This window comes from Scomber scombrus, chromosome 10 (genome assembly GCF_963691925.1).
Source record: "Scomber scombrus chromosome 10, fScoSco1.1, whole genome shotgun sequence".
NCBI classification, from domain to species: Eukaryota; Metazoa; Chordata; class Actinopteri; order Scombriformes; family Scombridae; genus Scomber; species Scomber scombrus.
The window spans coordinates 12,547,040-12,573,000 of NC_084979.1; the positions used below are offsets into that span (position 1 = coordinate 12,547,040).

The 25,961-nt window shown below is 38.4% G+C and overlaps 2 protein-coding genes across 2 annotated transcripts; one reads left to right on the top strand and one right to left on the bottom strand.

Moving 5' to 3' along the window:
* Window positions 1-413: 413 nt before the first annotated feature.
* Window positions 414-7,762, bottom strand: alas2 (aminolevulinate, delta-, synthase 2). The gene is made up of 10 exons (XM_062427690.1): window positions 7,658-7,762; window positions 6,364-6,713; window positions 6,175-6,270; window positions 5,863-6,085; window positions 5,064-5,248; window positions 4,654-4,833; window positions 3,756-3,920; window positions 2,164-2,432; window positions 1,434-1,596; window positions 414-1,115 (listed from the first exon to the last, which is right to left on the bottom strand). Exons 2-10 carry the CDS (start codon window positions 6,692-6,694, stop codon window positions 952-954), a joined length of 1,776 nt encoding a protein of 591 aa, XP_062283674.1. The 5' UTR covers window positions 6,695-6,713; window positions 7,658-7,762; the 3' UTR covers window positions 414-951.
* Window positions 7,763-8,841: 1,079 nt separating this feature from the next.
* Window positions 8,842-25,656, top strand: LOC133988036 (N-terminal EF-hand calcium-binding protein 1-like). Its single transcript, XM_062427561.1, has 12 exons — window positions 8,842-8,958; window positions 13,145-13,169; window positions 18,398-18,506; window positions 19,230-19,255; window positions 19,481-19,578; window positions 23,073-23,331; window positions 23,550-23,629; window positions 24,394-24,447; window positions 24,679-24,791; window positions 24,938-25,015; window positions 25,104-25,195; window positions 25,628-25,656. The coding sequence occupies exons 1-12, from the start codon at window positions 8,842-8,844 to the stop codon at window positions 25,654-25,656; spliced, it is 1,080 nt and encodes a 359-aa protein (XP_062283545.1).
* Window positions 25,657-25,961: the final 305 nt, after the last annotated feature.

Below are 25,961 nucleotides of genomic sequence, written 5' to 3' on the forward strand. Positions count from 1 at the left end.
AACGCAGAGCTTCGCAGACTGAGGGCAAGGGTCAAACGAGAATTGGCCAGCCCATGTAACATCAATTAATATTGATAGAGAATCACACAGGACACAAGAACTCCAGCTGAGCTTTAATAATGTAGCTGGTTCCTCGGTTCATATCATGTCTTCCATGTTCAGATTATATTTGTAAGATCAACAGCAGTATATGTTAAGTATAGTAAGTAAGTGTAGTATATGTTAAATAATAATACTGATATACAATGATAATACTTTAATTGTATGGCAATTTTCTAAAGTTACAAAGAGCTTCACAATGCAAAAAAAACATTGTTTTTGGTGATAATATAAATATATATATATATATATATATATAAGCAAAACAGTATATTGAATGTTATTTAAACAGTAGAGATTTTCCACACCATAAATGTATTTTATTTTATTTTATTGAGTTTTATAACTTATGTAATGAACCAGTTACTTTGGCATTCAGACATAAGATGGATGGAGGTCTTCTCAGTGAGACTGAAATGAAGGTAAAGATCAGTAACTGAAAATATTGCAGGCAAACCATGATGGTTATATCACATAGTATGAAGGAAATCACACGACATGAATTTAAATAGCATTGTTAATTCAAACCATCACACCTAGATATAAGATTTAAGAAAGTGCCCAACGTGCAGGTTTTATGCTTTCAAATTGGAAGAGGCACAATTTTCTTTAATCATATCCATGACAGCAAAAACTATTTAGTAAGCATAAATACAGGAAAACATAAATAAATGCTGTAATGTAGTCCATACATTGACATGTAAGAAGAACAAAGTCAGTACATTAATATTCTTCTCAATGCACATGAAGTAGGACTATATCATTTAAAATGATTCTGAGTACACTGTAGCATTACATTTGTATATAAACTATATATGTAACTTGTGTTGAGAATCTACACATGCTTTGGTCTTATGCAGACACAGTAATGTATTGTGGTTCCATGTTGCCAAAGTAGGATTTCTCCCACTCACTCATAAGGTCAAAATGCAGGGGGCGGTCGCAGAAGGTGCAGGAAGCTGTAGCCAGGCTGTTGATCCCAAGCCCTACCTCATCCCACACCTCCACCAGTTTCTCTGTAAATGAAACACAAACATTCACAAGAAAAACTAATTAAATGCCAATATTTATTTCTGTCTTAAAAATGTCAGCTCTGGCACACTGAGGTTATGGTTTTGCTTTTGGTAGATCTCTACAGAGTATTGTCATTGTTACTGCGCTGCAGTGAATAGTTACAGGTGGATGCCAAGGGATTTATATACAATATGCTTACTAAGCAAAGACACTTGCAAAGGGCAAATATAAATGATTGTACCCACTGTCCTTACTTATGTTAAATTGGTCATTTAGCAGAACCACTTTGACGTAATTTCAGTCAGGATTCCCACACTCACCCACAAAGTAGTTCATCATGGTGGGGTCGTGATGAGGAGATGGAGCCAGGCGCAGCAGCTCCTCACCGCGAGGCACAGTGGGGTAGTTGATAGCCTGGACATAGATGTTGTGTCTCTCCAGCAGGATGTCACACACTTTGGAATTCAGCTCAGCGTTACCCACCTGTAAAATGGACCATGAAAGGGAACATTAGCCTTTTGGTGGATGGTTTTATTAAGCACAATTAGGCCTGAAAAAATTATAAAAAAGCCATAACTGTAGTTGTATTGATCTATGGCGTAAAGAGTGTGCTACTGGAATAATTATAGACTTATTTTCTTGATATTACAATCAGCTAATAAATTGATGCATTAAAAAAGATGAATTAAATTAGTATGTAGATTTTAAAAAAACATACACTATTATATGTATTAATCTTTGTATTTTCATCAAATGAATGGTATCACTTAGTATTCAAATTAGTTAAGTAAAATAAGTTATGTTCCAATTACATGGCATATTATATAAAATTGTTTTGAAACTGAAGCAGTTAAATGGAATCCAGCCATCATTAATTGACTTATTTACACCTGTGCTTTTCTTATGATGACATGGCAAAATGGTTTGTTATTTATAGTTTTACGTATTTTTTTATTTAAATAGTTAAAGAATAGATGTTAAAAAGTCAGAAGATGAGTTGGTAGAGTGAAATAATGTTGTGAAGTCAGCAGCAGTGCTGCATCTTCATACCCGTATGGGGATGATGTGGCTGGGGCAGTTGACCACAGGCAGGCCTTTATCCATGAGCAGCTGCCTCATGTGTTTGACGTTCCTCTGGTGGGCTCTGCGGAGCACCTGTCCTTCAGGGCTCCTCAGGACCCGCACAGACTCCAGAGCTCCAGACAGAGCCATTGGGGGCAGGGCAGTGGTGAAGATGAAGCCAGCTGCGAAAGAGCGCACTGTGTCCACCAGGTCGGTGCTGCTGGCAATGTAGCCTCCCACACAGCCAAAGGCTTTGCCTGGAACAGCAGCAGATGACAGAATGTGTGTGAGGTCAAGAGACAGGAAATCATCAGTTATAAATATTTACTGAAGTACAAATATACTTTAGTAATACTTAAATATTTTGACTTTGTAGTACTTTTTCTATACTAATACATCTCAGAGGGGCATAGACGTTTTACTTGATGCATTAAGTCGACAGCTTAAATTACCTTATAGATTATGATTTTTAATACAAAACTCTGACACATAACAATAATAACCTGTACAATAACATTAGAAAAGGGCACATCTGTATAACGAGTTTTAATGAACTTTACTTATAATACATAAGTAGCTTTATTAGTTATACTTATGTAATTTTAATACAGAATATCTAGTTGTGATTATGCATTTTTATACTTTGATATTGCTACTTTTACTGAAGTAAGGATCCATCTAAAAAAACAACAACATTCTGGCAATTTATTGGCATCTCGGTTTGAAAAATGGTGACGAAGGAACATTTTTAATTATTTACTTCTTTTTTTGACATAATTGTTTTATTTGAATAATTTTTTTGTTTTATAAAACTTGCTTATCATGAGACTAAACTCTCACTGTTTTATTTTAAGTTAAATATGACAAGTTATGATGATGAAATGATTTTTCTGGATCAAATGTCTGACTGTGATGTATTGATCAGCGTGATGTATCATGATGACATTTTGTGCATCGATACACGTCTAGCTATTTATTTGTTATGTCAGTATGACCTTGTTTCTTTATTTATGATGTGGACACATGCAAACATGCCTTGTAAAAGTTAAGTGCATAAACTAATTCAGGAGGATTAGTTTTCACTTGATGTGTGTTTGACAAGGATTTCTACTTAAAGCCTTAAAGTTGTCATGCTGTACTACAACACAGCATGGCCTCTGTGATGATGGTTTTATCAGTGCGGCCAGAGTGGGAGTAGAGCTGGCAACCAGCTGATAAAACCTCTGCTTCTTCTGAAGAGAGCTCACTCCTCTCCTGCCCTCATTTAACCAACATAAGAGCAGCACTGTGCTTGTTGAGAGTTATTGCTGCTATGTTGGCATTATGACAGTGACAGTTAGTTCAAATGGCTGTAAATGGGCGTTTGGCCAGGAAGAGAGCCAATTAATCTATGACAGTTTGAAGCGGTTTGCCTTAACCCTTTTAGCATGGCATTGGGTGAATGTAATGATGGGTAGCTGATGTAAAAGTTATGACTGAAAATGGCATTTAATTTGTTTGATTAATAAGATATGTTATCATACATTTCAAAATGAAACAATTTACAGCTTTACTTGTCATTTTCCTCAAGAGACACTCACCTAAGGTCCCAGAAACAATGTCAATCTTGTGCATAACATTGTCCCTCTCTCCCACTCCTGCTCCATGGGCTCCATATAGGCCCACAGCGTGAACTTCATCGACGAATGTCAGAGCTCCATGACGGTGAGCTACATCACACATCTCTTCTAGAGGACATATGCCACCTGAAAGCCCCCAGAGAATAACATGGTATAATTAGGACAGTGTAATATAGGTTAACAGCTGGAAATTGGAGCTACAAATGTGTTGAAAATACTTGAAAAATATGTTAAAATGTGTCCTAAAAACAGAAATCATAGAATGTATATTTAATGAATAAGCGTCTTTCTAATTTCAAAAATTCTAGTTTCAAATAAATCCTCCTGGGTATACCCACAGTTATCTAGTCAGACTTCAGTTTGTGCTTTATGGAGCTGTCACCAGTGTAATATCACTCAGAGAAATAGAGCTGCAGGAGGGAGGAGAGGAAGACAATTTCCTCCCATGGGAGACAGTAACGAATGACAGATAATACAGACTAAATAATTACAGGTTGTAGAAATACAAATAAAGCCTGACTTTTCCCTTCATTAGCAATGGATTATGAGCTTTGCTAGTGATGATTGTTTGAATTCATATAAATGATATACATTTATTGTGGAGTTATTAGGCAAATTAACAATTTCAAGTAGCATTTCTTCTTGTCATAAAGGTGGTAATGGCTGTTGGTCTATTTCTTGCTTCTGTTTTTATTACATTTTGTTTTTGAGCATTCATTTATTAAAACAATATTCAGCAAGTTTGCCATGTTATATGTTTAATAAAAACATCAAAATATACATCTCTAAAAAATGCACACATACATTTAACCACACAGCAATGATCACTGCTATCACTAGAACATTTCATGGTACTCACCGTCCATAGAATGCACAGTCTCAAATGCTACTATTTTGGGTGTCTTGGGGTCAGAGCGCTGCAGCAGTTCTTCCAGGTGTCGGCTGTCATTGTGGCGGAAGATGAACCTCTTGGCTCCACTGTTCCTGATGCCCTGAATCATTGATGCATGGTTCCCTGCATCAGAGTAGATCTCGCACCCTGTACGTGACAGTGAACACACCATGAAACCAATAATGATGACCCTCTGCCACCAAAACAGTATCCAGCCCCCCGATTCTATTCCCTTCTTCGAAAAATAATTACAAAGCATCTAAACAAACCATATTTTAAAAATATGTAATTTAAAACTGTGATATTGACATTTATTAATGTAATCACTTGAATGTATTAATTTGACCCATGGGGCAGCGGTCAGAGGTCATATTTACCTGGCAGCATCTTAGCCAGGGTGAAGAGGGTGGAATCATTTGCCACAAAGCAGGAGGAAAAGACCAGAGCTGCATCTTTTTGGTGTAGCTCGGCCAGCTCCTTCTCCAGAGCTACATGGTAGTTACTGGTGCCTGAGATGTTCCTGGTCCCACCTGCTCCTGCACCATGCCTGTCCAGGGAATCTCTGAGGACATTCAAGACAAAAAAGATGAAACATCTGGCCCAACATAATCCATGTCATGAAAAGTGTGCTTTTTTTTTTTTATTCGTTATGAATGAAAAGTGTTTATATATATATTTGTGGAACCTGAGTAAATAACTGACAACAGATGGAGCTCAATATTTGCTTCTTCTATCCAAATACAAATGGCTCAAAGGCTGAGATGTAGACTTGAGGCTTGTGACTTGAATCAGACTTGATTCATAAGTTGAGCAGTGTATGTTGAGACTGGACTTGATTGCTGTAAGACTTGACTAACTTGACACTTTCCTTCCTTAGGGCCTGAGCTGGCGAGAGACCTGACGACAAAAACATTCAACTCTCAAGTAATGAACTAGCATGATCTTTATAAATAAATAAAATAAAGTAAATAAATAAAACAGTGACAGGCAGGAAAGGGAATCTGTGTTCTTTTAATTGGCAGAATTCAGACACCTGACTTCAAAGTGACTTGCAATTTCCCTATGAAGACTTGCTCTCAAGGTCTTGATTTGACTAGAACTGTGACTCAGACTCATGACGACTACTCTTGAGACTTGACAAGGACTTGTCGTAGAGGACTTGCTGTCTCATTTTACCTGATGGCACTGATGACTCGCGGATGCCGACTCATGCCCAGGTAGTCATTGCTGCACCACACAGACACCTGGGAGCCCTCCCGGCCAGAGATGGAGTAATCCTCAGCAAAAGGGAAGACTTCAGCGCTCCGGTTCACGGTCTTGAAGACTCTGTAGGTGTGGTCCTTCTTCTTTTCAGCAATTTTCTCAGTGAAGAAGCCGTCATAATCATAGCTGGGACCAACTGTAGGGATAATAGTTTCACTTCATCACTTCACTGTTACAAAATACTAATATTAAAGGGTTTCAGCTCAATTTAACAGTAAAACATACCCATGTTGTCTTTGAGGAGGTGGGTGACAGTGTTGGTTTGATCTGCTGCTAGGAGAATTGAATTCTTTAAACCCTTCAACAGAGAAGTCATCATGCCTGTGAAATATGAAATAATATACATTACTATTTAGTCCTCTGGTGTTGGGTAAGTTAATTGCAGTATCACTATAGCTGGTTAACTTTTCCTACCTTCTTGCACATCCTCCTGCACTTCAGGGCTGGCTCGGACCATCCCAATCTGAGAGCTGACAAAAGGGCAGCCCTTCGATACAGACACTGCCACCTGAGTGGCCGTTTGAGCAACCAGCCTTCTTTGATCCACCGTGAGAAGTCGATGAGTCTTGGTTTTGGTGGGTGAGTCGCTCAGCTTGGCATCCAGGGAAGGTAGGCTGCTCACACTGATCTGGCGAGCTATAATGGGACAGTGATCGGCCATAGACAGCAAGGAGGCCCCAGTTCTCCTCAAAGCTGTCTTAGGGACTGACTTAAGAAAGGGGCAGTGGTGAAGGATGGCAGCCATGGTACTCCAACAATTTACTCTAAGTTAAGATAGAAGACAGGAAAATACTTCAAATACTTCAAAATCTTAATCAGCATCTGCAATATAGCTGTAAAGAGTATGGATTTCATTGTGTTGCATAATAAATTGTAGCTTTTAGCTATTGTGGAAACTAATAGACAACTGGGAAATGACTGAACTGTATAGTTTACATTATAATTTACAAGGAAACAACTAGAAACATCCAGAAGGTTGTAAAAGGTGACTTAGTGTAGAGCAGGAGTGTCCTGCAGGGTGCGGCAGGTTGCTGCTGCTTATCTTCACTCTGCAGGCACTCAAGTTCTGATAGACGCTCAAGTCCTGATAGACGTCATCAGCTGAAGCTGCTATCACACGATCCTTTAAAACAGTAGCGATGCGTCTAACTCTTTTGTTTCCTAGTTACTTGAACAATGTCCTGTGGTTAGCAGATAAGGCAATTCTTTGGATCTGTGGCTTTTTGTGGTTAGAAGTTATCTTTATGCTGGTTTGTTAAAGGTGCCTTTTAAACACCATACGTAGGTCAGAAGTTTCATCTTGTTATTGTTTTGTTCTTGTTGAGTACATGTGATTACTTACCATAGGTACAAAATACATCACATCTATGGGTTAGCTGTACTGCAATGTAAAGTAATGGATGATCCAATTTTTTTCTAAATTACTGTAAGCGTCATCAATGGATACATTGTCTGTGCATAACATTGTCATGAAAGAATAAACAAATAATGACACAGCCATTAATAATACCCATGATAATAGTATAATTACAACAACTAACTGTAAATACTAAAAATCTAAATACTACTACTACTACTGCTACTACTACTAGTACTTCTAATATTAATAATAATAATGATGATGATGATGATGATGATGATGATAAGAATAATAATAATAATAATAATAATAATTAAACAACAAAGTTAAGACTGTCAGGAAGCTCACCTGTTGACCTGCACTGAGGACGAACTTCAAAACAGCAAATAGGCAGAGCGTCACAAAGTGTCAACACTTGCTAGTCAGATGTTGAGGAGCATTATGCAATCATCTGCACTTCCCCTCTCAGAAGTGTAGTATGGGTCTCATCTTCAGGGGCCACCCTGGGAGGTGCATGTGTGTATGGGAGGTGCCAAGTGCTGATTACACTCTACACCATGTAAAATTACTTTAGGAGGACGTTTTCTCTCTGATGTGTGAGTTGAAAAACTTTGGTAAATCAGTAATCATGCATTTAAAAAAACATTTATGGTTATAACTTGTTGAATTACACCATGACACAGAAGTCATATTTTATAAGAAGACTGCAGGGGAAAGTCTTGATATCTTATATTTTTTGAGTTATTAGGCTGTAAGCCCCTAAATTGAAATAATATGGTAATATATTATATTATATAGCCCACAAGTAATAAGTCAATTTCACCTTACATTAAATGGACCAATAGGCCTACCACTCCAAATGGAAGTAGTTATTACAGTACATAAACACTGCAGGTTATAGTAAACAATACAGTATAGATTATATTATTATTATTATATTCCATGGTAAGGTCATATAAACTCATAAGTTCATTTGGGAGCATAATGGGAAAATTGAATCGATACAAACTAAAGTTAATTATATCTGAGAGATAAATACTGGCTGTCAGACTGATGTAAGGGTTGCGTTTTTCTTTTCTTTGTTTGCCTGTTCTCTGTACAACTCACTCCCTGCCAGCCAGCCTGTAATTAACTGTTTATCCCTCTCTCTCTCTCTCTCTCTCTCTCTCTCTCTCTCTCTCTCTCTCTCTCTCTCTCTCTCTCTCTCTCTCTCTCTCTCGCTCTCTCTCTGTGTGTATGTGTGTGTGTGTGTGTATGTGTGTGGGTGCGCGCGCGCGCGCGTGTGTGTTCGTGTCTTTGCACCAGCAGATGGTGCAGTACTCCTCTGTGGGGTTTTATGAATGCTGCTGCTGCTGCTGCTCGTGTAAGGAGGCGGAGTTTCTCTGCTGCCGTTGACGTGCAGGCGGGCTGAGACCATCACTTGACTAACATCATCCACCATCCACCCTGACAAGGACAACATCTCCCGGAAAAAAACCTAAAAAAACAGAACAACACAGGGGGATAATAGGTGGCAATCGAAAAACGGCAAGATGCTGGCCTGTACAGAGATGATCACCATGTGTCTTCAATCTGCCAAGCACGAACACTTCAGAAAGCAGCAGGAGCTTGATCACAACCAGAATCAAAGCAGCTCTCTTTTCCAGGATGTAAGTAGATCTTGATATTGTGATGTTTAATGGCTTCATCTGTCATTCCTTATTCCTATACCTCTGGTCATTTTTATGCATGCTTGTATCTATATTTAGACATGTTCTGTTCACGTCCACATTTTGGGGGTCGTCTTTCAAAGCCACTATGAGCTCTTTATGAATGGTTCATACTGAGTTAAAACATGTCAGCCTTCCATTCACACTGATGCACAGCAGCTCTGTTATGTAAAGGTGAGTGCTCATTAGTGCGTGAATAACAAAAGAGATGCCTCAACACAGTCATGACACATGTTTTCCGTTTTCCCCCTTTTAACCTGCAAATCATCACAGTGAACTATAATTCATTTGGTTGTATCCCACTTTTTTAATATGATAATAAGGGTCATGACATTGGTTGTACCCTGCATGAAACATGCATGTGTGGGCGTCTAGGAAACAGGATATGGTATGGATCTGTTAATCAGCAGCCTGGTCTTCACACAGCTCTAAACAGACACAGAAAAAATAGCAAGATCTTACAGTTTTAATTATTTAATCATGCTTGCACAGCTGACAAAGGGTTGACTTTACATGCACAGAAATGTTACTCAACTCAGCCTGCTTATTTTGCTATAACATTTTAAAATTGCATGTTCTCTGCTACTGAAATTCCTCCATTTTAAAAGAAGGCGGCACTCTGCGTCCATGCAGTATTATATTTGAAATCACTGCTTTATCTCTGGAGCCTCTGTGGCTGTTTTGCCTCTGGAGACTGACGATGCTCCAGAAAATACAAGACACTGTATTTAGCAGCATCATTTCCCAGCTGTAGACTTCCTGACAGCCGGCTGTAAATAAAAACCTTCAGTTTCCTCAAGGCAAATCATTGGCCAGTGAAGGGAACATTAGACTGCAGCGAGTGCGCATTTGGTTTAAATGCAGTTAGCATCCAGCCCAATGGTGCACAACCATCAAATTGGCATTTCTTCACAAAAGCCATGGCTAATGGATGATAATGTGTTCTTTAATAGCTGCAGAAACTAAGAGTGTGAGCTTTCTGGAAGGCAACTTAACCAACTTATAATCACTTTCCAGTAGGAATCAGGCTGTGACTGACTTGTGCTGAATCTCCTTTATTCATCTTCCTTCCTCACATTTGCAGTATTTTACAGAAAATTGAACCCCATTTGTGCTTTTCTTCCTGTACTCAGACTCATTACAGCTCACTTACACGTATGATGTTGTGTTTATTTGTCTCCCTCCCTTGGAAAATGGCTGAGTTGAAGGACTCATTGTTTGGTTTAACAGGCTCACAGAAGTCCTCGAGAAGTGTTTAGTGGCTCTTTTTGACAGACTAATTTGCTGCAGAGGCTGATGGGAAGCAGTGTTGTGCATTTCATACATAGCTGAGATGCTGCAGATTCTCTCAGAGTGTCACTCTCTTCTCCTGCTGTAGGTTTATTGTGTTCAATAGGACTCCGTGTGACGTATTACCAGGCCTCAGGGATTTGCTGAGGTAGAAATTATGACCATCATATACCTAATACTGCTTTTAGAAGAAGATTTTCATTAACTCTTTGGGACAACAATACCTCCATCGACCCAAATGGCAACCTCCCAGTTAAGAGCACAAGGGAGGAATTAAGGCCAGTAAATCTTCTCCTCAGGTTTCCCCACAGCCAATGTTTATAGTCTCAATTTGTTTTCAGAATTTTATGCAGCAGCTCTGTTGGCCTCCTCTGATAGGATGCTTACATCAGCACATATACGGGGTAGGGATGACAATGACAGCACAGCCTCCACATACAATCACCAGTATCCAAAAGTCATCATTCTACCAGCCGAAGTTGGATTATACCAGTTGTTCAGTATGTTGCATCCATTCATTACAAACCCTTTATACTTAAGACCAGTGGTTCTCAACCTGGGGTTTGGGACTTCCAAAAGGGGAGTCACTGGATTAATCTAAGGGGTCACAAGATAATTGGGCATGTTTTGGACACATAAAATGTCTTCTTCAAGCTTACCACTAATTTATTATTTTATTTATTGCAAAATACTGTATTTCATCTCCTCAAGCCTCTAAAAGTCCTCTTTCATTTACCACTGCTTGAGATCACAATTATGCTCCACATAGCCAAAATGCAGAATATTTGATCAAAATAAAGACCAGATTTTTTCCCCCTATATAAAATGATAATACTATGTGTAATTTTCAGGAAAAAAAAAAACCCCATAAACATTTCAGGAAGAAGAGTGAAGAACAGTGGTTAAAACCAAACCACACTGACTGACTGCACGCCAGTTATTTAAAGTTAACAGTCACATCTAGACTTAGCTAAAGCTAATTTACCTACCTTTTTCCAGAAAGTGCTAAAATCTTTAATTCACAGCTGTCACCTTAACTTCACTGTTAGAGTCTGTAGAGTCTACCGATATCACCATCCTAGCTGATCACTGGTGGATTATAACAGAGATTTGAATAGTTTTTTGTTTTTTTTAGATTTTCTCTGGCATAGACGCCTTTATTTGAAAGTTGAGAGACAGGAAATTACTGGAGAGAAAGGGGGTGTGACATGTAGAAAGGTCTGCCGGCCGGGACTTGAACCGGGGTCTGCTGTGTATACGGCATGCGCTCTTAATCACTCGACCACCTGCGCGCCCATTTGAATTGGTATTTGCAAAGGTATTGACCAATAAGAAACAAAAAATTGGTATGGTATGTTTTGGAGCTCATGGTTAGTTTGAAAGCTGTCATATAGCTGACTTCTAATAGTCAGAAAGAAAAGAGTAGCCTACATAAAGGTGATTTAATCATAGATGGGCTATTTAATTCACAAAATTAATTTCATGTTCATAATACAGGGTTGCTCATATCACATGACATGTCATTTCATGTTTTTTATTGTTTTCTTACCTTTCTGGACAACTCCAATATATATGTGTTGTTTATAGCTGCTTTTGGTAGAAATATAATTCCAGGCAAAAGTTAGCATTTAAAATTTAAAATTTAATCAGTGTTGTGTTCGGAGCCAATACAAATCTTTTTTTTAAATGTATTTGTTTGTTTTTTTACCATGCAACAGTAGTGTAACTTTAAAAATACATTAATGTACACTTTATTGTTCACTGTGATTAATTATAGAACATGAGTTTTAAGAGTCTACTAGTTGATTTTTATATAATAAATAAACAAATTGAAACAAACAGCTGCTGGAATTGTTGGGAAAATATGTAAAAACTCTACAGAAAAATGGTCATCAAAAACATTAAACATACTTGATCTGCAATTACTCTGCTATGATCTTTGGAATGTAGTGAAAGACTGAAAGCTTTTATCAGAGGTTCAGTGCAGTCTTTTTTATTTTGTACATTTGTTCAGTACATTTCTTTCTTGTATGAATTTCCGTGAGGCTCAGTGGATGTGTGTTGTGGGATGTTGTTTAAAAATGGGTTGCTAGCAGTGCGTGTCCAGGCCTTCACACTCCAGTGTGCTCGAAAGGTGACAGCTGGAAGTGAGTGCATCGCTCCACTCTGATGATACAGTTAATCAGCCAGGGCCTGGACTCTATTAGTCCATACAGGCTGGTTCAACAGAAAAACATGAAAGGCCGCTCTGATCACACACATAACGTCTCACACTAACAGATCTGACTTCTCACAGCTTCAGGGATGAAGTTGTAGATAATGAGGATTTTATTACTGTGTTGGTAGCATAAATTAAAGGACATAAAGTGTTGCTTCCTGCTTGTGCAGGTTTTGCACAAAACTGGGGAGATAGCTTAAAGCAGTATGAATATCTCAATGCCTGCAGAGACCAAAAAAACCCAGTTAAAACCCAACATAAAAGCTATCATTCTACAGCTCCTCACGGGTCCACATACATAAATATCAGCTTTTCATTTCCTGAGATGTCTCATGCCTATTTTGTTATTGAAATGTTGAAAATACAGCTCTTAATGTTCTTTTGTGCGGAACTAAAGATTAAAGTGCCTTTTGTGGATACTTACCAGTTTTCTTGCATCATTGGTTCTCCCTTATCTGTATTATCACCACATGAAGATACTGCACTTCTTCTTAATTTCTCAAAACTTGAAATATAATTGATCATTGATGATTTATTTTTCTTATCACTGCTCTTTTGTTGTTTGTGCCTACACCCCAGACCTTAAAACCTAAACATGATCTTCTCCTCTTATTGCAGATATTCCGCCGAGCTGACAAAAATGGTGAGTAAGCAAAATATGAAGTTAATTGGATTATATGGCTAATTAAAACTCAATTAAAGAAGAAGGTAAACTGAGTACATACATGAGACATGAGAACAGGATTGTTGCTGAATTAACCAGGATATGGTAGCTCAAGTTCCAAGACTGCTATTTTCACAGAAAAACAAAAATTAAGCCAAGCTGATACTTTAGTATTAGGTTAGCTTATCTGTAACAGCATCACAGGTTCTGCCAGATACATGGATGACTGTATCGTTAGCAAACACCTGAGGACACGTACCGGGGCACATTTCTGGCAAGTCTTTAACATACAAACTGAAAAAGATGAACTCAAGACAGCTCCTTAAGGGATTCCTGTTTTCCAATTTTATATTTCCATTCTTGAGAGATCCACATAAATAATCAAAGTAACCAAGGTGAAGTACAGATGCATGGTTTTGATTTGTGATGTGATTGGATTTGACAGAATTAACTCCTACGGTTTAGCTCATCTCAGTGATACAATGAAACATACAGAAATGTATAGTGTGATGTATGAGTAATCTTGCTATACAGGACATTAGGTCACATCTATTGCTTACCTTTTGCTGTTCTCTGTAGGGAAGAGCTTTTTTGTTTACTACTTATGGTGCAAACTGAATGGAGATTTCCACCTAATCTGAATATAATGTATTCCCCCCTGCAAACATGTCAGTATTACATATGATTAATGTGTTGCAGTGTTACATTTACCCTCTTTATTTCAGAGGGATTTCTCCCCTCAAACCTCTCCTGAGAAAACACAGAGCATTCAGCTCTGCACGGGAAACAATGATGACAAACAAGAACATGTTTTTGCTATACATTTTTTATTCATGCACTGCAACTCCATGTAATGGCATGCAGAATACAAAAGGGGAAAGTGATTAATGCATGTAGAGTATGTGCGCACTCCGATCAGTTTCCTCAGGAGGACAGTGAATGTGTTACATAACTGCAGGTTTAATGATGCAACATGTGCCATCATTTGAAGGGGTTGTTGTAGGTGCCTCAAAGCTCATGCGGAGATGTAACAATGCGCTTTTTCTATGGTTTCTACTGGTGTGAAGAAACTGTGAAGGATAGAAGGAACGGGTGGGAGGTTTTTTCTCCTTCAAGTTGCATCTTCTCTCGGGTCATTTTTTGTGAATTAGTAGGAAAAGCATAATGGCTGAAAGCACAGCAGAGGTGTGTGATTTTCAACTGAAGCTTTTTTATAGAAATAGATGTTGGCTGTATTTCAGTAAGCAAAGTGTATTATTACATATATTACATTCATTTTGTGAAGCCTCAAATCTGCTCCCTGTGTTCTGTTCTTTCTTTCCTACCCCGCCCCTCCAGAACACACACAAAGCTTCTATTTTTATTTCTTTGTAAAAAGAGGAGAGATTAAACAAGAAACAAGAACTCTGTCGCATATTTGTGGTAGTTATCTTCAATTTGCAGCCGAGCACTCCTTGTCTTCACGAACTCACTGAGTCGTGCACCCGAGAGGAAAGTGCCTCCTTCCAATCAGCACTGAGTGGGCTGCCGTGATACGTCTCGAGCACTGCAGATTTACCACATAATGAGGGCTGGCTACCAACCCACTATGCTCTATTCCTTTACAACATTGTAATGAAGAATTATATTTTTAAACGAAAAAACAACAACAATTAAATAAGAACAAGAATATGAAGTAAATGCTAGAAGCTTTTACCAAGCAGCCTTGTGCTGAGATTACTCTGTAATCAATTCATGTTACGGCACCCTGTGCTAGTGGATGTACAAAAGGTTTCACAATGTAAGAAGATGAAACTGAAAGTGTGATCAATGATTAGAATCTCATTAGAAAATGAGTGAATTCTTGTGAAGAAGCCATATATTTTATTAAGTGTAACAGGGCTAGCATTGCTTTTCTTTATTTTGATGATTTATTCATGTTGATGTATTATTGTATATGTAAAAACCAACAGTAAATCATAAGCGGTCTTTTCTCTCTGGTCAGAAAGTGGTCAGATACGAAGCATCACTGTGAGGCTTCTGGTTAATGCTGCATCCAAGAGCAGTGGCAGAGTGTACTGTAGACTACAGCATATTTATCACAGGATGAAGTGATGTATGAAAGTGCTGCATCTCTGGAGGGAAGAGACTTGGGCTGCAACTAACAATCATTATCATTATCGATTCATCTGCTAATTTCTTTGATTAATCACTTCATCGTTTGGTCCATAAAATTGTAGAAAACAGTAAAACAGGACAATGACTAAAAACAATTAACCAATTATCAAAATAGTTGCAGATGAGTTTTTCTGTCGATTGATGAACCGATTAATCCACTAAATGTTGTGCAGCTTTAGAAGAGAGTAACATTAATACAAACACTCAGCTGTTGTTTATCCTTTGAACATTTTAGAAACAAATTAATACCATTTATTAGTTCATACATTTTTGACACCTCGAGATTTAGGCAATATGAAAAAAACATGCTTTCATTTCAATATTGTCCAAATCGTACAATGTTAGTAAAAATAATAGAAATTTTAAATTAAATTCTGTAAGACTGTAGACTTGATTCACATGTTTCTCTTTAAGGACAATTGTTTATTATTTATTCAATCTACTCTTCAGTCCATTCTTACCACTTGTATTCTCCTGAACTGCACTTTATGAATTATTCCTGTTGCATCAGTTTGATGACTTTTATCTTTAGGATTCCCTCCAGAAAACCTGGAAAGATACAAATGTCTGTGCAGGGAGAGATTTTCATTTAGGTCACAGTTAGAGCTGCCATTTTATTCAGTGTGAAGTATGACAAAATAAAGCCTGTAAGCTGTCTTGCTTCTGTTGTGAGGTACTGAGTTATCCTCCATCTGAGCAACACTTTACATTTCCCAGCAGTGGTATCGTATTGACAATTGTTAGTCATGCAGCCTCGAGATCAATTGCTGAAAAATGTGCATATTCTTCAGTTAAAACTCACTGTCTTAGAGTTGAATGTTGGTGCAAGTGACCAACTCTTTTACTCATGCAATATAACAACTAAACAAGATTTTGTCTAATGGCTTTAATTAGGAGACATACAGAACAGACGAAACACATTATAACATGTAAGAATGTTTGGCATTTTTGTCTGATAGACTATTTAAATCTGTGAATCAGTCATCAGAATTATTGTTAATAGTCCAACACGTCCTCTAACATGGATGACAAAACTGGTTGCTATTATATTCCAAAACAACCCATGTGAATGTTTTCTGAACTGGTGCCACAGTGATTTAGGCAACTCAAATCTCTCTAAACGTTGCTTTTGAGAACATAACCATAACAGTAAGATAACCAGAAGTTGTTTTGAAGTGTTTCACCAAAAGATTAAAAGAAACCACAAATGTAGGACTTAAACAAGTCCTACATTTTCTGAGTAACACACATTCAGGACAGATTTACTGTCCACTGGCATACGCTCTACCAGTCCACCACTGCGTAATGTACCATCTGATCTGCACTGTAACTCGTATTTGGGTATCTAATTGGCTGTTAACCAAAGCAGCTCTGTTAGAGGAGGCTTGAGAATGAGTCAGAGGTGCAGCAGATTGTGTTTACTCCTACATCATGTGGAAAGAAGCACTGAGACATTTACAGAGATGTTTGAGACATTAATTTTGATTCTGCCACCTCTAGTAGCTTCATCTTCTGTCTGAGGTTGAACTTAGCCATGTTCAATAAATATACTCTTTTTCATCTTAAGTTTATGATCTCCTGCCTACCTTAGTTGCCTCTCTGCTTGAAATGAGTGGTATAAGTCAAGTCAGTTTCATTCATTTAGCCCAGTATTGCGAATCAAAAATGTTCCTTTAAAATCTGCACAGCGTCCGACCCTCTCCTAGACCCTCGATTCAGATATGGAAAACCTCTTTCAAAATGGACAGACATGCAGTAGATGTTGTGTGCACAGAATAGACCAAAATAGCAAAAAATCAGGATAACAGTTGAAGAATGTGGATCCGGGAGGACATTTAGCACCTCTTCTCACAATGTACTTGGAAAGAGGACAGACTACACATACACACAAGAGGCAAAACTCACACACACTATTCACACAGGGGAAGGAAACAACCATGCACAGTGAAAAGGGAACAAGAGGAAGGGGAGAGAGAGGGAGAATCACACGACTTGGATGTTCTTTTGGGCCAATAACAAACAGAGGCTTAGAGAAATGCAGTTTTCAGAAGGATTACAGTATTTGTGTCATCAGGACTAACATGGACTTTAAGGCTTAATAGATTCAATGAGACTGAGACCAGTCCAGTAACGGGTGCAAGGCTCTGAAGTAATCAAAGAATAAGAAACTAATTGAAAGTTACAGAGAAAAGATGAGTTTGAAATTGAAATTTTCAGCCTTTGCTGCAAATGCATCATGTCAGCCAGCAACAGGTAAAAATGTATTCCAACAAACTAACAGATGATATGATTTACTGTTGGCTCAGGCCATCAGTCTGAGCTGCCTGGCAGAGCTCTCAAAAGGTTTCAGTGCTTGCAGAGCATAGCTGGCGGCGAGATCTCATTATCGTCTGCAGTAAGTCTCTGCTCTGACTACTCAAACCAGCCCTCAGTCCCTGCTCTCAATTTCCTTGGGACCCTGCAAGCTCTGCAGTACACACCCCCGGACGCTGCTTACCTTCAGCAGACGTATTCACTTGACTTTGTGTTTAACTGCACTATAGTAAAGGTGTAAGAGTAGCTGATGCACAAACTGTGTTTATGTGATCATTACCAAATTGTAATAGGAAAAATTAATTGAAGTGGAAGATGCAACATTGGGTAAATCATTTTGCAGGATCAGAGAGGAGATGGAAGCAGCATTACAGTCCCATTTTCAGGAAAAGTGATGCGCAATTGGGTAAATACTTTTAAGAGCAGAAATTGGATTCTTAGCTGTATCACATCACAACCAGCAACTGTTGCAGAAATGGAGATATATTAATGGAAAGACGTCAAAGTGACGTTTGTTGCTTGTCGTTGACAGAGGTTTTAAAGCTAAAGAAAGACTTTGGGACGAAGCTGATTGATGTGAAATATTTTAATTTGCAGCAGCTGTTTGGATCTTATCACTGAAATTAATTTTGTGTTTTGAAGCCAAAGTATCCTTTTACATCGGATAATGGACAGACTCTTAATTAAGGTGATAAAACCTTTCAGGTGTCAGCAAGGTGTCATTTTCCTCCTTTCAGACGACGGGAAGCTGTCCTTGGAGGAGTTCCAGTCATACTTCACTGATGGTGTCCTCACTGACGAGCAGATGCAGGAGCTGTATTTCTCCATTGACAGGCAGCAGACAGAGTAAGCTCATCTTCCTTTTGGACGTGCTCCAGTTCTGCTGCCATCTGTAGCCCCTCCTGCTCTCCTGCTGCCTGGTAGTGAGATGTCTAGATCTCACGTCACTGAAGATTATGTCGATATTACATGGAGAGCCTTCATTCTGGCATGAAAGCCCTAGAGTTTGCACATAGATGAGCACAAATAAGATTGTGAAATATGTAAACATATGCCTGTGTCATTGGCTTACAATCAAACCTAAAAAAAACCCCATTTATTTGCAATAAAAACCTTTGGTGATGTAAACAAAATTTAAATAAAAATGAAAGCAGTCTTTGCTGTTTGTGTGGGCACAATAGTAGATAAGCCTATCTCTGCTTTTGGCATTACTGAGGTACTAACCAATCACAGTAAAGCATGATCTCTTAGGTGTTACAGCTTTAGCGACACCTTCAAATGTACAGTTCTCAATTTGTGTACTTTCAACTTAATGTTTTCTTCAATTATAGATGCATGTAAAACATGTCTATATTCGAAATAGAAGTAGGTACCAATATAAAATCCAATCTATGTTTTAATACATTTGGAGATACATTTGTTGAAAGGCACTTTAAAAGTAAAACATCATAATATATGAAAAATATATTTTAAAGTGCTCTTTTCAGAGTTCCCAATAATATCTCTTTAAAATTACATTTTTGTCTTCTCCTCTTTACTATGCTCTTCTGTTCTCATCCTCCCTTACAGCAACCTGGACATAGACAAACTCTCAGGTAATTACATATACCATTATGTATCACAAAATCTTAATGTTTCATGGTTTTAGCTGCTTCTGTTGGCCAAGGCTGACTGACTATGGCCATAATACAAACCCCCAGGATGCCACTGTCTCAGTAACTCAGCAATTAAGATGTAATCATGCATTGCCAAAACTACTTTCATTCTAATTATACCTAATTAAAATATTTTCTATTTGTTTTCATCTTCCCATCCTCCAGAGTACTTCAGTCCACACCTGGGAGAGTACGTCAATGTCCTGTCTGCTCTGGAAAAGCTGAACGTGGCCATTTTAAAGGCCATGGATAAAACTAAAGAGGTGGGTGGTGACTGCTTTCACCTCTGCACTGTTTTGAATTTTACATGTCAAGACATAATTTATATGTAGCTCAACATCACTAGACTATTACACAGTTCAGCTGAATTCAGAATATTCGTAAGCACCCTTTATCTCTGCAAGCATTCAGACAAGCTCCTTTGTTTGTGCCTCAGCTGTCAGTTTGAAACCCTGTCAGAGGTCTTTGACTTTGCTCCGCTGTTATGGTGAAACGGGAGAAAATAAAAACACCCAGCATGACTGAGTCTGTCTGCTATCAGTTCTATATCTGCAAACATGAACTCACAGACAAGCCATGCTCCTAAAAATGTCCTTCTTTAACAAGGCGATTGATGCCAGGTTGTATGAGAGACATGGCAGCTGTTTGTCTTTGTAAATCAGCTAGAGCTGCCAGTAAAGTTAAATAAAATGTGACCAAGATATTTCAGGTTCGTTGGCATAAGTTTGTTGTTTGGATCCCAGCGTCTTATTTTTTGCAAAGGCAAACAAATCTGCTGGCTTGGTATAATACTCACATGACACTATCTCCTGGGTGTCATCTCAAATACAGAGCTAAGAATGAATAAGTGCATTCAAAACAGTTTTTGGAAACTGAGCTAAAAATATATTCCGGTTTATTTCACAGCATGTATGGATGACTATGGATGTCAGTAGGACTGCAACATACATTCTTGACTAATCTATTGATCAATTTTCTTCTTATTTGACAGCGTTTTAACATAGTTAAAAAATGCTCCTTGCAATTTTCTAAGTCCATATCAATCTACAACCATACTAGTGGTGCCTTTAAGCTAAATGCTAACATCAACATGCTATCACAAACATTTGCTAAAAATCAGTAAACACAAAATACAGCTGAGGCAAATGGGAGTGTCATTAATATTGCAAGTAATTGTTCATTAACTAAAGTATTGGACAAGTTGACATTTTTTTGTCCTCTGGGGACAAGTGTCCAAATTTCATGGGAATCCATCTCATAGTTGTTGAGACATTTCACTCTCAAGTAACCTCGTGGTTACTTGAGGAAAAAAATCAGGAGATCTTAAAAGTCAGTAGGATTCATCCTCTGGGGACATGAATGTCTGCAGGAAATGTCATTGTAATCCATCCAATAGTAGCTGAGACATTTAAGTCTGAACCAGAGTGGTGGCTCATCCCTAAAACCACAACAGTAGGAAAACCCAAAGATAATCAACTGAGATATGAAACAGAGAAAAACAGAAAACCTCGAAGGCTTTCAGCATTATGGAGATCATTGTATCATCATCTTCTCAACTTTACAATATTTGTTGTTTTTTTCAGTTCTGAAACATGCAGAAACACATTCAAGCACAAATCACCGTCACATGGGAATGAAATTTCCTCTGGCAACACAAGACGTTATTGCTGTTAGCTCTCATATAAAAGCACCGATTGGGCAGCATTGGCCATTTGACTTTACTTTAGGTTTTCTTTGTTGTTGTTTTTTAAGATAAAATAAATACCTCCTAAGAGAAAAATGTTTCACAGAATGTAGTCTATCTCAACATTTTGACTCCGTATATAACACATTTTCACCAAGTTTACATATCTTTAGTTCATGGAGTTAAAATACAGATCAATGCTGTTCAGTTCAAAGCAGAAATACAAATTTTACACCAACACTTCCTTTACATGTATTTCTAGATAATGAGACAGCATCTCATCAAATCATCAGCCTTGGATTATGAAACATGCTAATTAGAGCATTTGAAATCCTGTTATGAAGACTCGCTGAGCAGAAGCGTACTGTATACTGTATATTCAGGGAGATGTAGAGGGGGATTAAAGAGTTTGCCCCTGCCCATGCAAAGCTTTAATCATGTTGTTTTAGGCATTCGCAGTTCAGATCAACATCAAAGAACTTCTGCTAAGACATAATCAATAGTGCTGCTCACTCCTAATCGATCTCACCTAAACCTCCACGTTAAGCCAAGTAGGGAATATTTATTTCTGTTTGGCGGGCTGTGAATAGGTCGAAGCAGACTTATAATGAGATTGTTTTCTCTGTGGTATGCAGAAACATATTTTCACTGCAGTGCAGGAAGCGGGTGTTATTAATGATAGTAAGATAAAGAACTCAGGGCAATAGTGGAGCATATGTGACACTAACTAAGGCTGACAAACCCCGACCCTACTGTATGACGTCAGATGTCCTCCACATACATACCAACTGCACCACTAACACACAGCTATTTTTCAGATGCTGTAATCTCTTCCTCTTTCAGTTTATTTCCCTCTTTTTTAATCCAAGTCTATTATTCACTCAGACGCACACGTTTTATCTCCTTTTGCTATACATCCATCTTCCACGACACTGTCTGTCTGTTGTCTGGCTCTTTTTCTCTTTCTCTTGTTCTTTTCCCCTCTCTGTATCACCCATGCCTTCATACAGCTCATGCATTTTTCATGTTGCTATTAGTCTGTCGAAAAGCTTTCTTTGCCCTGAAGAGCAGATGCATTTTTTGCCATCCTGAAGTCAAATACTAAATCTTATTGCTAAACCAAAGACAAAACTAATCCCATTGCAGTGTTAATGGGCCACCAGTGCTCACATTTAGCTATAGGTAAAAAAATGGGGGAACAACTTTTACATTAACTCCTTATAAAGCTTCCATAATGTGAGGAAACACTAACAGGCAAAATGATGAAATGAACGGACTGAGAGAGAATGTATCCTCTGTGTTGTTGTGGTGCCCCGAGATACACAGAAAACATCTGCTCTGGTGTTGCAGCTCTTCTGTCTTGAAAAGAAAGAGAGGAGAAATTGAGAAAAGGACTAAGGTTCATTACTTGTGTTGTGCAGCATCTCTGCTGCCCTGAGAGCACATAAAGGACAAGAGTTCCAATAAGCTTGGTGGGCATTTTTCAAATGTCTCCCTGTAATTTTTTTCTTGGGCTCTATTTCATTGCACCACAGGGTGCTGGTGAGGGTGACAGGGTTCATTATCCACAAAAACTGAGCTGGCAAAGTAGTGTTTATCTGGAGCAACACAGCTATAAAAAAGAGCAGCAACTGTTCTGAAGCTTGTAGTTCTTAGAAAGTTCTCTGCAAACTAGCACCAGGCATCCATACATTATCATAATATCCTTTTCCAGTGCATGAAATAGACAGTTTTTACCTTGGTTGCAACTGCAATAATATTCTAATAAGAATGCAGATTTTATTACTTTTAATTGTGTGAGAACATAATCCAAACAACCAAAGGGTTAAACCTCAAAATACAAGTTTAATAAGTTTGATATCTGAAAACAGAGAATGTAACATGAACCAAGGATTGTGGTAGTGGTCTGGACTTCATCTTCATTCACGTGTTCTCAGCTCATATAATGACCCTGGCTGAAGATGAACAGGCAGACAAGTTCATCTTATCAGCTACAAAAACACAAGCAACATTTCTTGGACTAAAGATGATAAATTGAATTGGTTTTATTCTTCTTCTTACCCGTCCATCCAGGAATATCAGGGCTCCTCAGTGCTTGGTCAGTTTGTGACACGCTTCCTGCTGAGGGAGACCTCCACTCAGCTGCAGTCCCTTCAGTCATCACTGGACTGTGCTATGGAGGCTGTTCATGACCAGGGCTGCACAGGGAAGAGGATAGTGAAGAAGCCTGAGGACCTGCCTATCCAGAGGGTGGCCAAACGCCCGGGCCGACGCATCCAGAAGAACATGTGTCTCTCCCCTACAGACCCCTACTCTGGCATGCTTACCACAGGTATATGTCTGAGGACACTGGGATTAAGATACTGGAGCCAAATCTATTTTAGTCAAATGTTTGACAAAATAGAAATTTACAGGGATGTTTTGTAGTGATTGGACTCAGGAGAACTCTCATTGTATTGCAGCCAAAACAAAAAAACCATCACTGCGAAATACTGTTATTTCACAGGCAACCTGTGTTGTGCTGAACTGATGTTGTGTTTCTGGTGTCAGGGGTCAGTGTCGAGCCAGACAACCACTGGGGCTCCCAGATCAACCAACTGGAACAGCTCATGGACAAGCTGGAGTGTGAGGTTTGTATGAAACTGTAAAAAGCGGAATAATAATGGCAGTGGTTTATCCTGCGGTATGGGATTCAATGTGTTGACAGAGAGGACGGTTCGTACAAAGTACACAAGGATGGTTGGGCCAACAGTAAAAGCTGCATTGAACTGCACACACTGAATGTTATGCATTAGGTATCAGCCTGTGAATTCACGCTGTGCTTCACTGGCTGAAGAGTTTCAGTGAGCTGATTTGACACAGCGGTTGTATGAAAACTTCACACTTCACACAGATATAGAGATGCATCGGAGTCTCAGTGCTGCACAGATGCAATCCTGATGCTGATGCTTTGGGATAACAGATGTTTTGACTTTCTTGAAGGAGCAGTTGAATGTTGCTTGTAGCTCTGAAAAAGTGCACAAATATCCTCTGGATACTGATGTAGGATTTTTTTGCCACTATTACAATTTAAAATATTCATCTGGAATTATAGATGAGACATTTTCAAGGTTAGATATCAGCATTGCAAGGATAATGAACTAGCCTGCTAACACTGATAATTGCATGTTCTTATCTTTGCCATGCAGACAAGAATTTAGTATAACCATGGTTTGCAGGATTGCATTGAGGCTGCTGCAGGCTTAATATGAATATGGCGATATCCTCCTTGTAAAAGCCAATGCTTTGTGACAGACTGTGACCAGGGGCCATATTTTTGCAGGATTCAGTCCAGTCCTGCTGCTAATTCTTGTTCCTTTCATGCCTGACTGAAATATTTATGCCCCCGTTTCAGAGTCCACATCTTGAACCTCTCAAAGAAGACACATTGGCAGGGACATATAAATCGGTGAGTCCAACTTGATAAAGAACTAAGATTGTGTTAGTTTATAAAAAATATCTTTGCACAGAACCAAAAACTGTATATGTAATCATGTTGGATTCATTTGATATGTATATGATATTTTTGAAACTGGAAATAACTCAAACAAATGCACCAGAAATGAAAAATCTGCATTAAATGACATTATTTGAAAACGTGAATATGACTCTGACTTTGTTTTCTCTCCTTGCTGTCTAGAACATCCTCCTGATCCAAAGACAAATGTCTGTGAAGGAGAGGGATGTGGAAGCATTTCAACAAGCTCTAAAGATCTACACAGATGCCACGAGCAGCCAGCTAAACAACCTGCAGTATGGCCCTTTTATGTGCCTCAGTGCCTTTGTGTGTCTTAGGATCTCTTTGTGATTTGCTGCAGCCACTTCAAATCACTTCAATTTTCCCAAACAGAAGATAACCCCACTCTCTGCTTTTCTTCCTGTGATTTTTTTTTCTCCAGCATTTCAGTCCAGAACCTGCCAGACAGATCGTGTTTCATCATGTATGAATTTTGGCAGGATCGTCTCTCCTGGATGAGGTAGGATCAGAGGGGCTTCACAGCATATCAGAAGAGAAAACATGTTCTTAAAATTCCATTTCTGAACTCAAATTTGCTCTCTTTGAAGCTACCTGCAGTCGTCCATCAGTAAGACCTTCCAACGCTGCATTATTGACTCACTGGAGGAGCCGGAGATGGTCTCCACCATGCTCCTTCCAGGTAGAAACCTGACATTCAAATGCTTACCGAAAGCTTTCATGCACAAAATCTCACATGATTTAGTTAGAAGACAAATGAATTAATGATAAGTATTCTCAAACAGTGAGAATACAACAGGAAATTACATGGCCTTGTGGAAGAATATGATTGCATATGAATTAATGATTAAATAAACCTAAGAACTTAGTTAAAGTCTTTCTAGAAGAATCACTTGTAGGAAACAATATAATTTAGGTGCTTTTCAGGAAGAAAAAAAAATGATCCTAATATATAATTTATATAACAGAAGTTGTTTACCAGACAATGAAATAAATCCTTAGAATGCCATAATTTTTTAACAAGGTAAAATGAAAATGCGTGTTGTTATCATGCTTGTGTGACTCAAGCAAAGAGTATAAAACATTAATTCTTCATTATTTTTGTGTTTTACAGCTTCTTGGTGGATTATGAACAACAACTGACATAGCAAAGCTGCTATTCAGCACAATTAAATGCAGGAAGAAGAGGAGCCTATTTGATCTCTTTTTTTCCCCTCTTTTGTTCTTTGATATCTTTTTCCTCATGGCATGACCAGGATTGTTTTTGCAGAGCTATACTCCAAGGTCATAAAAAAAGAAGACTAATCTTCAGTGAAACAAACCTAAACCTTGGATAGAAAGAATTGAGGTAATGCAATATTTTATTGTGTGATCACGATCTGTGCGTTCATTTCACAGTATTGGCACATTTATTGCTTCTGATTTAATAGAAACAAAAAACAAACAAA

What these genes read in the sequence shown, in the direction of transcription:
- alas2 (XM_062427690.1), bottom strand. Translation starts at nt 6,694, where the DNA reads ATGGCTGCCATCCTTCACCACTGCCCCTTTCTTAAGTCAGTCCCTAAG. An exon ending in CCTGGCTAAGATGCTGCCAG is followed by an intron (nt 4,834 to 5,063) that starts GTAAATATGACC and finishes TGTCACGTACAG; the next exon opens with GGTGCGAGATCTACTCTGAT. An exon ending in CATGATGAACTACTTTGTGG is followed by an intron (nt 1,116 to 1,433) that starts GTGAGTGTGGGA and finishes TTTCATTTACAG; the next exon opens with AGAAACTGGTGGAGGTGTGG.
- LOC133988036 (XM_062427561.1), top strand. Translation starts at nt 8,842, where the DNA reads ATGCTGGCCTGTACAGAGATGATCACCATGTGTCTTCAATCTGCCAAG. An exon ending in ATTGACAGGCAGCAGACAGA is followed by an intron (nt 18,507 to 19,229) that starts GTAAGCTCATCT and finishes CCTCCCTTACAG; the next exon opens with CAACCTGGACATAGACAAAC. An exon ending in GATCGTCTCTCCTGGATGAG is followed by an intron (nt 25,016 to 25,103) that starts GTAGGATCAGAG and finishes CTCTCTTTGAAG; the next exon opens with CTACCTGCAGTCGTCCATCA.